At 48.6% G+C, this 17,785-nt stretch overlaps 5 protein-coding genes and 2 non-coding genes across 7 annotated transcripts; 1 reads left to right on the top strand and 6 right to left on the bottom strand.

Annotated features, from left to right (window-relative positions):
• Positions 1–134: 134 nt before the first annotated feature.
• ACHE_21334S (pentatricopeptide repeat protein) lies at positions 135–2,867 on the bottom strand (the record flags this gene model as incomplete). Its single annotated transcript, XM_043275405.1, has 1 exon — positions 135–2,867. One exon carries the CDS (start codon positions 2,865–2,867, stop codon positions 135–137), a length of 2,733 nt encoding a protein of 910 aa, XP_043134398.1.
• Positions 2,868–3,281: 414 nt separating this feature from the next.
• Positions 3,282–5,140, bottom strand: ACHE_21333S (putative tetracycline-efflux transporter; the record flags this gene model as incomplete). Its single annotated transcript, XM_043275404.1, has 3 exons — positions 3,282–3,370; positions 3,423–4,866; positions 4,922–5,140. The coding sequence occupies 3 exons, from the start codon at positions 5,138–5,140 to the stop codon at positions 3,282–3,284; spliced, it is 1,752 nt and encodes a 583-aa protein (XP_043134397.1).
• A 777-nt stretch (positions 5,141–5,917) lies between these two features.
• ACHE_t20032S lies at positions 5,918–6,006 on the bottom strand. The gene has a single exon. It is a non-coding gene; the product is annotated as a tRNA-Asn (tRNA).
• Positions 6,007–6,664: 658 nt separating this feature from the next.
• Positions 6,665–6,738, bottom strand: ACHE_t20031S. Its single transcript has one exon. It is a non-coding gene; the product is annotated as a tRNA-Asn (tRNA).
• Positions 6,739–9,389: 2,651 nt separating this feature from the next.
• Positions 9,390–10,382, bottom strand: ACHE_21332S (Zn(II)2Cys6 transcription factor; the record flags this gene model as incomplete). Its single annotated transcript, XM_043275403.1, has 3 exons — positions 9,390–9,460; positions 9,508–10,150; positions 10,239–10,382. 3 exons carry the CDS (start codon positions 10,380–10,382, stop codon positions 9,390–9,392), a joined length of 858 nt encoding a protein of 285 aa, XP_043134396.1.
• Positions 10,383–13,403: 3,021 nt separating this feature from the next.
• ACHE_21331A (RTA1 domain-containing protein) lies at positions 13,404–14,395 on the top strand (the record flags this gene model as incomplete). The annotated part of the gene is made up of 3 exons (XM_043275402.1): positions 13,404–13,578; positions 13,630–13,878; positions 13,935–14,395. The coding sequence occupies 3 exons, from the start codon at positions 13,404–13,406 to the stop codon at positions 14,393–14,395; spliced, it is 885 nt and encodes a 294-aa protein (XP_043134395.1).
• Positions 14,396–15,451: 1,056 nt separating this feature from the next.
• Positions 15,452–16,459, bottom strand: ACHE_21330S (endo-1,4-beta-xylanase; the record flags this gene model as incomplete). Its single annotated transcript, XM_043275401.1, has 1 exon — positions 15,452–16,459. The coding sequence occupies one exon, from the start codon at positions 16,457–16,459 to the stop codon at positions 15,452–15,454; it is 1,008 nt and encodes a 335-aa protein (XP_043134394.1).
• Positions 16,460–17,785: the final 1,326 nt, after the last annotated feature.

Below are 17,785 nucleotides of genomic sequence, written 5' to 3'. Positions count from 1 at the left end.
CCAGGAACTGACATTGTATGATCTTCCTTTTTAGGTTGGTCAGCTGACCTATATAGTACACTAAAAGTACAATTTCACGAATATATACAAGTTGAATAATGACATAAATAAGAGAGACAACGATTGTTCTCTCATTAACAAGCAGGTATCTTCTGCCCCAGATCATTCGACCTCTTTTCACCCCCGGACTTATCCATGGTCAGCAAAACAGACTCCAATTCGTACTTCTCATCCCATCCCTCGAGAATATCATGGATATTCTCCTTCCGATAGAGACTTGCTTCATCAAGAGGCCGGTCCAGTCTGTCTTGTCTTGGTGCTGACTCCTCGCGATTTATTTCGGGTTCCGACTTGCTGATATCCTTCTCACTCTTCTGTTCAAGCAGATCGGCAATGTGATCCAAATACTCCAACTGTTCAGTTTTCGCTGGCGACGGAGAAGCGCTGAATTCCCGATGCAAAGCACCCAATACCCGACGAGCCTCAACAACCAAGTCCCAAGTAACCGGACCACGCCGCGCAAGACCACTCAAAATACCCCATCGGATACCCGCAAGGCTCCCTAGTTCGGCAAAAACACGCATAAACATCTTCAGACATATACCGTCAAATTTTGCGAAAGCTCGGTATCGTGACATGTAAACCGTTGTGAGGAGATCAAGAGCGATGTCTGGCTTTCCCAGAACGATCAGTCGCCGGCTGGTGGCTACTGTGATATGGTGCTTCAGGTTCATCTTCTTGTTGATCAAACAGAGTTGGTAGAATCGGAAAATCGCCATTTTCACTTGTTCGCTCTCTGCTGTACCGGAAACCTCCATAATTTGAGTGAAGAATCTTGGGTTGGACCATTCTGGGAGGCCTTGACGTTCAACATCGATGAAGGCCCGCGTGGCAGTGATGCCATGCTCGAGTAAGGTTGCAATTGCCGCCAGTTCCAAGTGAATCTGCTTCATGTGGAATCCTGCTTTTTTGCCAGTGTTGAAGCATTTCAGAGCCTCCGCCATCTTGCCTGCATGCATGAAATGCGACATTTGCTTGTGAAGCCTCTGGTACTGATCGACAGACCTGGACGACGTTACCTCCTTAAGTGATCGTTCGTACCAAGGCATTGGTTGCTGCGTGAAGGGCAGCTTGTTCACTTCTGGTGACGGGAAGGATCGCTGGTCGTATCCAAGTATCTGTTGTGATGCAGCCGCCTGGCCGTGTCGTATCCGCGCTGCTTGGAGCATCTGCCAGAATCCTACCGGGCTATCCTCAAGTGCCAAGCGTCGAGCCCGTAACGTTTCGAGGAATTCTTCTTCATTGACCTTGATCTTCCAGGATCGCTCACGCGCCATGTCGATCATTTCGGCAATCATATCCCTATCTCCTTTCTCCACGAAAGCCTCTAGAATGTGTTTGTATAGGACTCGATCCGGCACGATATCAAATTTGTCGATGCAACGGAAGACATAATCACGGATCTCCCGTCCCGAATGCGAAACCCAATACTCCAGAAATATGCGATCGAAAATCCGAACAAAGTCGAACCGTCGTCTGGTTAATCCAAGATCATGCATTTTTTGCAATCCATATTCAACACCTTCCCAATCGCACCGCAGAGCCCTCCCGTGCACCAGCAAACCCATAGTCCGACAGTTAAGTGGCAGATCACATGTGGTTAGCATTTTCTGTACTAAAGCTTCGGCATCACCCAAGCGGCCGAACTCGATATATGCTTTGACCACGGGATTAAAGAGCTTGTCAGTAGGCGGCTTGTCTATTTTTGGTAAGGCAGCCAATAGTTTCATCAGTTGTGTGTTCATGAGCTCAATGCTCCTCGTTTTCTTCCAAAGACCTGTCAGGTATGCACCGCACAACCCGCAGTCACGATCCACATGCAAGTTTCTCATTATAAGCCATTTCGCAGTCGCAAGTCTGTGGGACTCAAGCAGGGACCGGAGGACAATGTCCACCATCTCAGGCTGAAGGCGGAACTTAGTCCGGTACCGAGAGAAGAGGGATGCAGTGGATTCAATGGACCCCTTTTTCGCCAGCGCAAATAACAGCTCGTTCCACATCCGTGGCGTGACCGAGTTCTGATCCACCTCCTCCAGCCGCTCAAAGATACTCCTTGCCATGAACACGTTTTCCTGGTTGCAATTGACGTAGAATGCTCGTTTCGCAAGCTCCTTTCTTCCTGTCGATATACCTTTCAGCGAGGCGGGATGAGCTTCCAGGAATATTTGCGCGGCTTCGATTGGCCGGTCGTGATCCAATAGGATTTGCATTTGCTGGGCGGCAGGCGTTCCCTCCTCAATTGAAGACGTGAGCTCCTTCATGCCTATTCGGTCTGTGTTCGGCTTTTTAACGACACTCCCAAAGCCCGTTTTGTTCGTATATTTGAATCGTAATCGCTTCGGGTATTGCCAGTAAGTATCCGGTCTATCCAACTGCGTAGCCTCCGGTAATGTATCCTCCTTTTCCAGAGCCTTAAGCTCTTCAATAGCAGGGTCGATCTCCAGGCCATGCGACCCCGCATTGACAGGAGAATCAACCTGAAAACCATCATGCAATTTCCGACTATCCTCCCTCACCGATTCAGATCCATTAAACTCGCCCGCCTCCGCCGCCTCCATCATCCTGGCCAGTCGTCTCGCCGCAGAAGTCGCATCGTAATTCGGCGCGGAAGTCTGCAGTGCCCGCTTATTCTCAACAATCCGTTCTGCAACGCGGACCCTCCGGTGCATATCATATGTAATCGCCGCCACGGTGCAGAAGCTCCCCACCGTCGAGCCAGCGAGTGCTAATCGCCGTAGGAGCCGAAGGGCATTTCGAGACGGAACGGCCGGAGTGCCGGCGGTGCTGCTTGTCGGTTTGGTGACCATGATTGGGTGAAAAGGGACCTGTGAACCGCGCGGACAGCGGGCTCATACAGGTCTCAGATATAGTGCATTGGCGAGATTTCAATTTCTCAGGGTTTTGGGAGGGAATTGGATCGTGCGGTTAGCCGTGATCGGATCAATGTTGATTTTTTGGTGTCGGAAACTTTGCCCGGCGTGGCGGAGTGGGATCTCTCGCCAGCCGTAAAATCATACGATGGCACTATTCCGTTTTGGGATTATGCATGTAGTGCAAGTGCATAAGATGTTATGTCGATACCCTTTCATCTAACCGCTTCATTGTTCATGACATTCTTGTAGATATCTAAAAGAGATCGCACTTCTTATAACAACGGCAAGAATACACATAGTTAGTTCGACAAGTCGCTACATGGCCCGCCATGAGTTTTTATAGGTGCATTAAGCACGCAGCAGGGCATCATCTTCCCTTTCCTCTTCATGGACGTCATCATTGCCACCAGGGACATCATCATCAATGTCAAGATACACTGCGAATGACATTAGCGAAGTGGCAGAAGAATGAGAGGAAGGCACACGTACCGTGTGGTTTGATAAAGAAACTGCAGATCAATGCAAGACCGAATATACCGGTCAAGCAGATGAACACTGCTTGGGTGAACTTTCCTACAGTAAGACTATATATCAGACTGAATAGCGCCGGAGCAGTAACTCGAGAAATGGCATGCAATAAGCCGATAGCCCCGAGAATTTGCCCTATCTGATCTTTCGGAACGTGCTTCGTCAGCGAAGCTTGCATTAAGGGTGACCCCATGCCTCCCAATGCTGTAATGATGCCCGAGAATGTCAACACGGAACCATTTTTGGACAAAGCATAGCCAACATATCCAATGACATCTAACACAACTGATAGGCGGATGAGGGTGATGTCCAACATGTCTGAGCCCGCAACCGAATGTTCTTCGGTCGCAGGCTTGCGGAATACTCGGGCCACAAGTGGGAGGATGAGTAGGAGGTTGACCACCCGGACTATGTTGACAATGAAGACGAACATGCTTGACTCGACGTTGCCCCATCCAAACATGTATTCTGCATAGATGATGACCACTTGCGCGGTGCCTAGTGCCACTCCAAACGCTGCCGTATCCATGGTGGATAAAAGAACGAGGTTTCTCCACAGGTCTCGACTTGCGCCTCCGCGGTTTGGAAAGAAGGTACTTGGCCGGCCAACGGGTGGCACCAAGATTGCAAGAGGTGCGATGAGGGTTAGTGGATTCCAGCGAGAGATCCAATTGGTCTCCTCGTGCATACGCTTCATCCGATGCTTTTCTCGAGCGATTTGTTGCTGCTCCTCTGATAAAGATTCAGGGACAATCAGCCATACTATCAGGCAATAGAGTACCTGGAACGCCAATGTGACAGAAAAGAGATCGTATACGCGGCCACCTTGTTTCAACACCAAGGCTGCCAGAAACGGGCCAGCCGCAACTCCCGTAAACAAAACCCCATGGAAATACCCAAAAGCCACATTGCGCGTCTCCGGACGAGAACAATCTGAAGCATATGAAGTAACCAGAGCTACAGCCCCGGTGAAAGAGCCGCCCAGCCCGTCGAAGACTGCACCCAGCAAAAGCAAGTTCACCGGCGCAGTCTCTGGCTTCGCTGCCACAATAACGGTAATCAGCTCCGACAGTACAGCACCAAGCGTGCCCAGCGCGATTATTCTAGTCCTGCCGTAGCGGTCTGAGAGTTGACCTAGTTTAGGACTAGCCAGAGCCGATAAAATTCCTGCCAGCAAATTCAAATACAATTGGAATTGGGCCACGAGAGAATGGACCTCGGGAATGCGACACTGCGCGTTATCATCACCTAGTAGGACTGGAAGATATGTAAAGTTTGGATCTTTGGCCGCTTTCTCCGCGAAATAGTCTCTGCAAAGCAGCGTAAGGATCAGGTTGACTTTCGGTACAACTGTCCCACCAAAACCGATCATATATAATAAGAGGAATGGTAGTAGCCAGAAGATCTAGTTGAGTACTGGGTCAGCACCGAATACCGACTGAAATGGCTGTCTTACTCACACTGGCACTTCTCCAAGATTTCCTGGGCTCTGTGACGGGCGCATCCGAAGTATCCTCTGGGAGTCTCGGTTCTTCATAGCTTGGCGGACTACTGCTTCCCTGTAGCAGAGGTGTTTGGGAATCAACATGCACTTGTACTGGACTCTTCGTGCTAGCTGGTCTGGACCGCGGTTGCGCGTCGACGTCAGTGCCCACGGTGAACGGTGCCTCGCTCTCCATTGCTTTTTATACAACAATTTGAGAGATTTTCAATAGATTAATCTTTATTCAGCTTCATCCGGAATACCAACTGGGATGTGAAGCAGAAGAAAATAAGTGAGGAGGATGAAAAGCTAACGGAGGTGAGCTCAAGATGAATCGGCGATCTCGATTCTTTCGATAAAATTTATCGATAAGATAACGTTGATATGAGCCCAGATCGTTTGCTCTACACACTCGCTTATTGAGAGATATATAGTTGAGATTCTAATTCCAGTGTTACAGCCAACGAAGCATATGCAGCCAAGGTGTGGTACAAAAAAAACGTCATCCGAAAAAACTCTTCAATGACATTGTCACGTTCTAAAAACCCTCGTAACTACTATCAAAAAACGACGATTCGAGCACATCTGATATCCCGTTGTGATACAGAACTGATGTGTGAATGGCATTGTGGTAAGTTTGAATTCACATACGGTCCCTGTTCCAGGGGCGACGGAAAGCTCAGGTTGAGCGAACGGTGTTTTTCCGGACGTGGAATTATGTGGCCATGTCGAAGTGTTCAAACCTCACTATGGTCAGCACGATAATGGCCATTGCGATCACCGTAAACAGTTGAGGTCGTTGATAACATGGCACTCGAGCCGAGCAATATTAAGATTTGCGGACGAAGCGTTGGGATAGCCTCATTGGAAAACCTTTGCGCGCATGAACAAACGCAAGCCTGGGGGTTTGTATGGGTTAGCGCAAAGAGACACCAGCCCAAACCCTTAGGGGTAAAAAAAACAAAAACCTAATCGTCCCCGGGAAGGCTCGAACTTCCAACCTCCTGATAACAGCCCTTGAGCATAACAGTCAGACGCGCTAACCTATTGCGCCACGGAGACGAATGATCTTAGCCTGCTCCGTTAAGGCATAAAGGAACGTCTTCATACATGCACTGGATGATCGTGGGGCATCATAGCACGATCGGACACATATGATGGTGTTCGATAGGTCTGCTCCCCCGCCCATGTCAATTTATCCGGGTCTCAATTCCGGCGAACGGGCGACGCGGGAAATGTCCAGCAGTGGCCCATAATCGAATCCATTCCGCCGCCCTGAGTTCCAATTTGAAAGGAGTACCCGTATCAATGTTCGGTCTTTTATGTCGTACCCATGAGACTCGCAAAGAGGACGGACGCATCGCTAGCGGCTGTTATCGCAATGACCACGAATCGCCTGATATGGGTGTCCGGGAAAGTGCGTTAATCAGATATGATAAGGATATGGCGGACGATATACCATGACCTCTGTGTTCTTGCTCAAGATGAAACATGGGCTTTCATTCAAGGTTGCTTGGTCTGCCATGCAGTTCGTATGTAACTGTCACTGGTCACTGCCTGCCCCCTTCCGGATCACGCCTCGCGGGAAGTGAATAATATCAGAAAATAAAAATAAATCGAAGAAAAGAGTTGAATAAAAAGAAGTGTTGCCGGACGTGATATTGTAGGAGAAAAGAAGGCCAAAAACAAGATGTGTGGAGGGGAAAAAGACAAAAAAAGTCGTCCCCGGGAAGGCTCGAACTTCCAACCTCCTGATTAACAGTCAGACGCGCTAACCTATTGCGCCACGGAGACTAACTTGTTGTGGCAGGCAGCCGTCTTTCCTCTTACTAGGCAATTCATGGCTCAATCCCTGGTAGCTCCGGATCTTCTCTAAATCTGGGTTAGCTCCCGGTCGATGAGTCGAAGTCAATCTCGAGATCTAGATTTTCTGAGTGAAAGAATTTTCTTCTTCGGCTTACAGCTACACGAACGTTAGAAAATGTCCTAGCAAATTGTTCCTACGCCTTTGCTGCTGCCTTCGCAATGGCCTTTCCACCACTTTCTCTATGGAGTACAAATGGTTCTCTTGCTGTACATCGCCTCTGTGGCTATGAAGAGACCATGCCAGACTTCCGGGGTCTTCACCATTTGATGAGTTGAAAAGATCGAATTCGCTCTGGCTTATGCTGCCATTGATACTATTCACACTTACTGGGCTAGGCAGAGGTGAATACAGTCTGGGAAAGGAATGTTAGCCCAAGCCGCAGCATACCCCCGAACATAGCAAATTTTTTACGAATTTTCGCTGATTGGGATTGTTCAAAAACCTGTGCTCACCTCTCCTGATATGGTGGCTTTTTCTCGTTGGGATGAAATTCCCAGGTTTTGATTCATATTTCTGCGTCGGTCAAATATAAATAAGTGGTCACGTTCCAAGTTCGGCAAGGAGCACTGAAGTTCCGAGGGGCGGGATTATATATTAATATTTAATACTGAAATGCCATATTGACAACTACAGCAGTTCGACCAGCCGACTCCCTCGCTCTGATTACCATGACTTGCTTTGAATATATCATTTCCAGAGACTCGGGAGCAAGATTCAAGCAAATTGGATCCGAGCTTACTCATCCTGTAGGAGCGATCATTGCATAGGTTATACACACAGGTAACCAAACACGTTTAGCAGAATTGGCATTGCAGCAAAGGCTTGCATATGCGTGTCGAGGATGGCGTTCGGGAAATTGATTCGCTGTACCAAGGCACCAGATCATGGGACTTACTGTCGGAGCATACTGTTTATGGGCACCGCCTGCCCCTGGGGTCGATCTCGCGTAGTCATCTGTCGGAGTGAGGTTGATATAGCGCTCCATTTAGTGGTCTATCCGATTGGCTCTCTTATACTGTGATATGATTTGATTGGTCTGTCATGGCGGCCCCGCCCCCTTGTTGCCAATGTGTATATAGCTACAATTCGTTCTAGGAACAACCAATCAATCATACTTCCTTATTCAGCATTCGCTTCTACAGTAGCCTGTGACAGTTGGGTAAGCAAAAGTTTAATCTTCAGCATCATCTCCATTTATGCTGAGGGTTGCGCGCTTTGTACTCAATGTTATCTCTTCTGTAGACGGAAAAACATCCCATTGGAACCACGATTCCCCTTTGCGCGAGATCCCGCTACAGGTCCAATCTTCTCGTGGATCAGTCACACCACACGCCTCGATATGAACCCATATTAGTTCAGGCATGGTGGACACTGGAACAGTAAATGAACACAACTGACGGGCGCAATCAGAATAAAGCCAGAATGAAAGCCAAGCGGGAAGGGTGATCTCCTAGTGGGAATAGAGAGACAGGAGTGTCACAGGCTGCGCCTGTAGAATAAATGATATGGTATTCGGAGGGATGATCGGAGGGGTTACCAGGCTACCTACCCCGCACGATGTACATTTGTATATAGAGCCGTCCGATCGGACCTCCGTTCTTTTCTTCTTCAACGAAATCTTTTGTGTGATAGCTAGTCATTAGCACTACGGGCTTAGCCCATAACAAGGAGAGACCTTATATTCAACACCAAGGAATTTCCAAGGCATTTTATAGTGCAGATAGCGGAGGGCCTGATTGCTTCCATCACGTAGTATGAACGTTGAGTGGTTTAACGAGGTTCAAGTGCCCCAAAAATGAAAGAACACAAGGCTGGATATGCACCATGCGTATCCTCCGTAAGGACACATTAGCAGGTCTCTGCGCGCAGCTGGGTCCGTGAAAGGACGAAGCAGGTTGATTATTGGCATGGCCAATTTCAATAAGTCAGACGATACATTGGATTTGGTCATGAGGTCACAATTTTCACAAGCCACATTGTGAGCTGACCCAATTGAGCATTGAATGAACTACAGACAGAGTCACAAATCTTGAGGATCTCCCCTTCAAAGGAGCCTTTCAAGTACCAGCGGTCTATCAGCGTATTGATGACATAGAAATGAGCTAGGATGGCCCAGGAATGTCCCCAGATAAGACCCACTTGGTCGTGAGTCTCAAGCAAGCTGATAAAGTCACTGGAAATCAGAGAAGGCCAAGAGACCACTGTAGCTTCTTCAAAATTGGCCTGAATGTCAGACTCGTCTGGGAAAATATGCTCATTGATTGAGCACTGCACGGCTTCAATGATGCGCGAATAAAACTTCTCCAAGATATCAATAGTTCTTGATTGCTCGTCAACTGCCCCATCAGATGTTGATGAAGGAAGAGACGTAGGTGAGTCAGTTAAGTCGGACCCATTGTTACTGACAAGCCAAGTGGCGGCCCAGGAGGTTCTCAGATCTGCAATGGCTTGACTAGCTCCCTGAACAAATACCAACAGGCGCGGTGAACAATGACTGAGCCGGGACAAGGAGGAAGCAAAAGGCAGGTCTTTCCAGTACTCATCCCCGTGGAAGTGAAGCGCCATTGGCCGCAAGCAGCTAGCCTTCAAGGTTGACCATTGATCCTGGATCACGCTCGAGACCCCTCGGATCAGATGCAGCCAGCTTAGCTGGAGCCTGTCAGATGTCTGGGGAAATTGTCTGTTTAAGGTCGGACCATGGGGAACAGAGACCGAATTGGCAGTTGTAACATTTGGGTTGAGCTCAGGGACCTGGAGGGATGCGAAGATAAATCCAGCCAGAAGTAGAGAGCCGGCGTAGACAGCCTCAGCATTAGAGTTGGATATTTGCGCCATATCCTCTCTGAAGTCTTCTAGCCCTTTCTGATGATGCCTCATAACAGCCCGAAGATCCACTGTTTCAGACAAGTCGCTTTCTTCAGCAGTCCTGTGCCTCAGCCGCTCTGTGATCATGTGTATGCCACCCAAAGCGAGGAGCAGGTGCATAAGATAACGATTCCTTCCGGCGAGGTGGGGAATCACCCGCTGCCAGACCCGGGCCCGTTTTTGATCTGCGGACATCTTTTTGGCTGTGTGCAGATGATAAAACTGCATCATGAGGAGATTGCCCATTTCCAGTAGGTCCTCGTTTACTGACTGGGGAGTCCCCGCTGTATCGGCCTCCAATGGTTCTAGATAGGGTTGTAGATCATGGGGAACACCGCCACTCCGGGCGCGTGGCCCTGCTTCTCGCATCCGAGAGGGGCTGTTTGGCTTGCAGGGAATCCCGGTTTTGTCAGGGAAGGAGCATGGCTCCCCACGAGAAGAGCAGGCGCCACATACAGGACGAGCTTCATCACACTGTAGGGAGACGACCAGAGTAGGTCAGTAAATAGCCGTAGGTGTAGGACCGGCAACTAGATGAAGCAGATCAAGAATGCAAACTTACTTTAACCCTTCGGGATTTGCACGTCAAACACCCATGGCGAGATTTAGTGTGGCGCATGCGGTGTCTTTTCCGCGCCTTTTGACTGTTGGGGGCTGCTACTTCTTCGCCCACAGATGAGGCATGTCTCACGTCCGAAACCAGCATGGTCATATAAATGAGAGTATTATCAGTGCAAGAGAGCAATTAGGGAGAAAGGGAGGCCAGAGGAGTAGAGGAGTACAAGGGAAAAAGGGAGTTAAGGGACGAGTGCGCCGATCATCCAGGCGGAAGCTACGGCGGACGGTGGCCGCCAAGAGTAGAGCAATGTCTTTTTCATCCCGAGGGGTTCACATTCCTAACGGTACTACCTTTTTTCCTGTCTCTCGTTGCGATGATGATTTGGACATGATGATATCAATGATGAAATGACATCTGTTTAATACTGTCATCGAGTTTCTGGGATATGCACTGGGTGCCGCCTGGGTGAATGCAGTTCGATGCCGAGAGGTATGCCTTGAATCTTTGGCTCGTAGATCGGATAACTAACTACGGATTGGCTGCGCCAGTTCAAGGCCGGCGTAGTTCAAGCCATAGCTAAATTCGCAGAGCAGGGAGACGTCTTGAGCATCAAAGTAACGCCAGTCAATCCTCGGACATTCAGTGAAGTTGGATTGCCAGGCTGATGGGTCATACGCTGTAGCGGTGTAGCCCGCCGGTGAGTTCACGATAAAGTGTCATTACCGTCTCCATGTCCCCCGGCAGCACTTCCACTAATTATGGAGTTCCCAGTTCCTTGTCTGGAGGGGTGCACCGCCAAGATTTGCGGTCACGTTGGGATGATCAGCCAGGAGTTAAATATAGGTTGGGTTGAATTTCCTATCTCAGATCTGTGCCTTCCAGAAGGCTTTTCCATTGGAATGTGAGGGGAAAAATTCTCGGTCATATTGGCTGGATTGAAAGCGATGCGCATATCGTAAAGAAAGTTTATCTAGCAATGCTGGGTCATTATAATATTCGGCCAGAGATATCCTTGACCACCCACTAGGTATACGCCTCAAGTTTTGCATATTATGGTTACTTCGTCACGTAATCATCGACGAAAACGTGTACTTTCAAGAGTGGACAGCTTCTAGTAGTGTCTTCCAATTATGGCACAGGGCTATATTTTGTCTCTCATACTTTTTTTTTCTTTTCTCTGTGTCTGCAGTAGGAATGATAAGTAGGTTGGCGGGTGCTGCGAGTACCTAACTGGTCTAGGGAAAATTTGAAATCAATACAAGGTGGGAACTAGACTAAAAAGGCCATATTGACAGTATCTCCAGAATCAGTATCCGCGATAAAACAATGCGATGTCCCAATCACATTAATAATTTGGCTTTCTATAAGCTACTAAATCGAATTTTGAATTGGGAAAAAGGCTTTCTTTTGCAATTGTGGTGGGTGGTCGGCTCGCTTGTGGGTTTGACAGTCCGCAGATCTACATAGCCATCTCATAATGTCCATCTGCGATCGCTTGCCTAATGCCCTGATGTCTCCAACGAGAATTGTAGGACGAAGTCGTCCCACTTCCGCCATTGCTAGTCGCATAGACTCCTATAAGAGACCCTATAAGCGAATCGTCAGTCCAAGGTCTCATACATACAGCGAAGTCACAGGGCAATACGAAGTCACATACCTGTGAATGGCCCATCGCCACCACTCACGATGGTTGCCGGTGCGTAACCTGGTCTATGGGTTTCACTAGGGCGAGCGCTAGAAGCAGCATAGAATATGTAGTGTATTTCACTCTCCGCGTGGATGATCAGGCGAATGAGATCTTGAAGCCAAGTGGTTGGGACAGGTGCAATGGATAACGCAGTATGTTCTTCTCGTCACTTCCAAAGCCCAGTGACCGGAAAGTGGAAATTAGGTGCTAGAGTCGAATTTGTGGAGTTAGCGGTGCTATTAGCAGGCGGCATCACCACCCCGAGATTGATACTCTGAACCTGATTCAGAAAAATAGTTACCCCGACTTCCTCATTTCTGACTTTGGGTGCAAAGTTTATTGTCGATGCTATACTCAAACAGTGTATCCGTCTGCCGACACATGACCAAGGTAAGATCAGCAAGAAAATGGTGTGTTGTTTCCCTTGATATACCACATCCCTCACAGGTTGCATCCTCCTGGACCCGGATCTGATGTAGGTGTGCTCCTATAGCTGCATGTCCCGACTTCAGTCGAAAATAGCGGCTTGCTAGCTGCTTGGGAGCCGTTGCCACTGCAGGGTTGAGCCGCCAGTTCTTCTGTGGCCTGTATGTTCGTTGACCTTGTTGGGATCGCTTTCCAAGCTCCTTAGTGAGCCATCTTTGCCTTTGTGTTGTAATGGCCTCTGTTCGGGCTCTACAGGCGAAGGCCAGAGAGGTTGCCGGTCTCAATGAGGTAGGCGAATAGTCGAGGGGGAATCGACGACATAGAAATGTCAAGAGGATGATTGAAATTCGACAATCCTGTCTTCTCGGTAAGACAAAGTCGAACAAGAGACCGGGCCTAGTGAACAATCATATGTGCAAATAACCCCAGCCCCTGATTCTAAACTTTGTTCTTCGCCACGCCGGAGTAGGGTCTTTTTATTTTTTTTATTTCCTATTTTAACCCCATGGACTTTCATTCGGAATTGATGCGGATTGATTGTACTAACAAGATGACTCCAAACTTATACGAAAACGAGCACGGCTTCTGATCTGATCTTTTGGTCGCTCATAGTGCTTAGCTTTCTTAAACCTATAGTCGATGGCGCCTAGTGCCCACGGATCCACCACCCCACCCGTGTTCGTATTCTTCGGTCTGGCAGCAATGCAAATTGGACGTTCCTAGATCGGTCGATTAGCATTAACTAGCCTATGTAGTCACAAACCTCTACATGGTACAGTATTGCTCTATTTTGCTAGTGCGGATCCGCTAACTATTTTTGTTCACAGCCAATGTACCCGTTGGGTGTCATATAAGACACTCAACTAGAAGATTGGATATGTCTCTTAGAGCAACAAGATTCTTCTCTGTCCTTCTAGGAGGCTTTCCGCTCTTTTCTACAGTTTCACACCTACACACTCTATCCTACTTCGGTATCCTTGGCTACATGTGTCTGGGAACTCCAGTTACCTTCCTTTTGTGAATCGGTTTTGAGCTCGCTTGTTGTTCACGCCAAAATGTTGAACTCGAGGGATTCCAGCGACGCTGTCTTTGCCTTTTATCGCTACGATCCTAGTATGGGCGGCGCCGTTCTTTTCATCCTGCTTTTTATGGGCACCACGGGGTATCATATTTTTCAACTGTTCAAGACTCGCATGTGGTTTTTCATCCCCTTTGTTATCGGGGGAATCTGTCAGTGCACTTGTTACATTTGTTAGGCTGGAGCCGTGCTGATCTGCCTAGTTGAAATTGTCGGATATATTGGACGTGCCGTGTCCAGCAAGGAAAGCCCAGATTGGACACTGGGACCCTATATTGTGCAGACATTGTTCCTTTTGCTCGCACCGGCTCTCCTAGCGGCCTCGATATACATGTTCCTTGGTCGCATTATCCTGGTTTTACAAGCCGAATCACATTCGTTGTTGAAGAAGAAGTGGTTGACCAAGATTTTTGTGACTGGCGACGTGCTTTCATTCTTGTTGCAAGGAGCTGGTAGGCATTTCATAATGATGACTTGTAGCATCGACCAGTTTGTTGATCAGATTTAGGTGGCGGCATACAGAGCAGTGGAGGCCTGGATAGTCTAAAGAACGGCGAACACATCATCATCGTTGGCTTATTCGTTCAGATCTTCTTCTTTGGGTTCTTCATCATCACGGCCACCCATTTTAACTGGAAGCTCAAGAAATTCCCAATTCCGCGCTCCTGCTCTCCAGACATCCCCTGGCGCAAACATCTGAACGTGCTCTATGTGACGAGCCTTTTGATCATGGTCCGCTCCATCTTTCGATTGGCTGAATACATCGAGGGAAATAACGGGTATCTTCTGCACCATGAGGTCTATATATATGTTTTTGATGCAGCGCTGATGTTCATCGTCATGATCATCTTCAACGTTGTTCATCCGCATGAAATTGGTCAACTTCTGGTTCGTGTCCCCGGTTATGAATTGACGCGCATCCCAGAGGAACAAGCTATCAAGACATATGACGGATACTCTGGCGTGTGAGAAAGCTGTTGTCTTTATTCCCCTTCATTATCCTAACCAGGCTATCATATTTCGTTTCCAGTCCGTCCCATTCTTCATTTTGTTTGTCTGTTTCTCGCTAGACTATTTATTCATGTCCTCTCATAACTTCATTTGAAAAGCCATTCCTATCATGATATGAGTCATTTTTATATATAGGCTTAGGGGTTTAGTTATATCCATACCATTCACACCTACTCGGGCGACTCATGCAAGCGTGCCCATTACGGAGAAAGCGCAGCTAGATCCCAACTTGATCTAATATCGGTGTATGTATGTATGTGTGTATGTCGCTATACGAACTTGATTTTCTAGAGCCAGTGGAACTATCCCCTTCTGGATGCCACGGATTTTATGAGGTACTCGGGGGCTTGCTCAGTGAGTATTTTCTGTCACCAGTCAATACCCAGTGAGCACCCAGGGCCTGCTCAGGGCACGCTCAGTGATCAGTCATGTGCACCCTGAGCTGCTCACCCGGTCATATATTTTCTGCGGGCAGTCTGATCCTAGTTTGACCATAGCGCCATATTCATCATCCCAAATGCCCACCCCGTTCCTGGTGTCACATTGAATGATGCAAGCCAGAAATTGACGTTTTGAATCTTGCTTGAGTGGCAAACTGCAAAGCAAGTGTACACATCTGTAGGCCGTAATAAATGAACTGGGCATCTCGATTTCGATAAAGCTATAAGTGCATGTCTGTCCCTCCCATTTTGAGTGCTTTGTGATCCATGAGAGTTGTACAACGATAGGCTACGCCTAGGGTAGTACTCAGAACAATGGTCTGTCATAGCTCTAGGGCTCGGTATGGACAATAAACTTGATTAAATAATAATAAGAATAAGTTAACTAGTAAAGTTGTGTAAGTTAAAGGCTGTCAAGAGCCTTATGAATATGGAAGAAATCAGGCATTCGGGAGTGTTGAATATTCCTCGGACGCGCTAGTAAGATCGCGACTCTCTTTGTCGACATCATTAAGGGCTGTGACCGCAGTCGAGTAAAGCGCAATCTCTGATGGCTCGATGGTACTCGAATTCCCTAAGGCCCGCTGACGAAGTTCGTTAGGGCAGTGTGAGTGGCGTAGAACGCACCCTTGGCGTGGTAGGACTCATCGAACATCAATGGCTTTGCGCCCGGCAGCCAGGTATAGGCGTGCTTATCCGTGAAGCCCCAGAAGCTAATGTCGGTGATTCCTGCGTTTAGAGCCTCGCCAACGACGGCGCCGTAGATATCGGCCTGGAGCGTAGCGTTAAGCGTGTGGACATCCATTTCAGCAATCGTCACTTCCAATCCGAGCGCCTTGTAAGAGTTGACCATGTCCGTGATCACGCCCGGTTTCGGGGCTATTTCGGTGACGTGCATCTGCAGGGCGACTCCGTCGATCGGGACGCCGTCCGCCACGAGTCCAGAGACCAGGTCGTAGAGTTCCTGACGCTTGCCGGGGAGTGTCTCGACGAGACCCTCGTTGATGAACAGCTTGGCGTCCGGGCCTGCTGCCCGGGCGATGCGGAAGGCATCGTTTATGTAGCTGGGACCAAGTACTTTGTAGAAGTCGTTGGCATTCAGGCCGCCGCCCTGCGTTTTGAGGGCTTCAGTGACCACGTCCCACCGATCTACCTTGCCGTCATACCGGTGCATGACCGCCTTGAAGTGAGCCGTCATCGCAGCACGAAACGCTGTGGGGTCGGTGATGTTGAGCAGGTAGTCAGGGTTACAGCAGCTAGAGATGAGCCCGTGGCCCTTGACCACCATGTCGTGGGCTTCCGCGAAGTCAACGAGGCGGTCGATTGTGTCCCAGTTGTAGTGCCCTCTGGTCGGGTTAAGGAACGACCACTTCATCTCATTTTCGGGAGAGAGGCTGTTGAACTGCTGGGCAAGGACGGTCGCAAACTGAGGATCGTCGAGGTAGGTTGGATTGATCGCTCCGGACCCGATGAGAATGTCCTTCTTGCCCGCCTCCTCCCTCAGCGAGGTGGTTCCGGTGCAGGCGAACGCATCGGTAGCAGCGAGAAGCGCGATGAGTGAGGCGGCACCAATGGACTTCATGGTTCTGGCTGACGAACTGTTCTCTGTCTCCCTAGTATTCAACGGTGAGTGATGTGTGACCGGTATCTCAACATCCCTAAGGGCTTTTATAGGTCATCGTGAGAAAATCGATGACGACGCGGTATCAACGCCGTGGACACCCCGTGGCTCGATCCCTACTATGATATCGGCCCTACTATGATATCGGAACAGGCTACGAACACGACGGCTCTGGTATCTATACGAAAACGAGTACGCCCTCTGATTCGAGGAACCACGAATCTGTCTTTAGCGGTTGGATGCTGAGGTCGTTCTTACAGTTCAAGGCACCAGCAGCCCAGCGGCCCACTTCGGGGGTCGCCACCCAAGCCCATGCCGAAAGTGTATGATCTTTATCCCTTATTCGGGATCTATATGAGCAGGAGAACCAACCCGGCGCCATTAATACTCCCGAATACGCTAAAGCTTAGAGGTGGGGTCGAATATGGAATTCTCTTATTCGTATTCGAAAGTCTACCATGAATTAACTAACCCACCCTTCAACGCTCAAATATCTCAACTACCAATATATGTAGGAAACTGTTACTGCCATAGAATATGTAAATATAAGAACAAGGTCACTATAATTTAGATTTTTTTTTGTAATTTTCAGGGGCTTGTAATGTGATAACGTACTCCACATGCGAATGTAACACACGGGCGAATGTAACACGAAATCACTCCGCCGCGACTTCCGATTTCTACTACAAATTTCACCACACCCAACGATGCCTCAGAAACATGATGAAAGCCAAGTAATATTGGCCCTTCAAGCTATGCAAAATGATAAAAATCTAAGCGCTCGAGCCGCTGGCAGGATCTATCACGTGGATCATGTGAAGCTTAGTCGCCGCCGGGGTGGCATGCGATCACGATGCAATATATCAGCCAATTCACGGAAGCTCACTGATCTAGAGGAATCAACAATTGTCGAACACATACTTGATCTAGATTCCAAAGGGTTTCCTCCTCGGTTGTCTGGTGTGGAAGATATGGCCAACAGACTACTCACAACGCGCGACGCGGGACGCGTTGGGGTAAACTGGGCTAGCACCTTTGTCAAACGGCACCCAGAGCTCACAACTCGTTTCAATCGGAAATATGACTATCAGAGGGCTCTATGCGAAGACCCAGAAGTTATTGGTCGTTGGTTTACACTTGTTCAAAACACAATTGCGAAGTATGGCATCCAGGAAGCAGATATCTATAACTTTGATGAAACTGGGTTTCAGATGGGAGTGATCTCGACTACAATGGTTGTCACAAGCTCTGAACGACATGGCAAGGCAAAAGCAAAACAGCCTGGCA

This window comes from Aspergillus chevalieri, chromosome 2, assembly GCF_016861735.1.
Source record: "Aspergillus chevalieri M1 DNA, chromosome 2, nearly complete sequence".
Lineage (NCBI taxonomy): Eukaryota > Fungi > Ascomycota > Eurotiomycetes > Eurotiales > Aspergillaceae > Aspergillus > Aspergillus chevalieri.
Note: the sequence above shows the minus strand (reverse complement) of the source record. Positions and strands in the feature narration are given on the sequence as shown.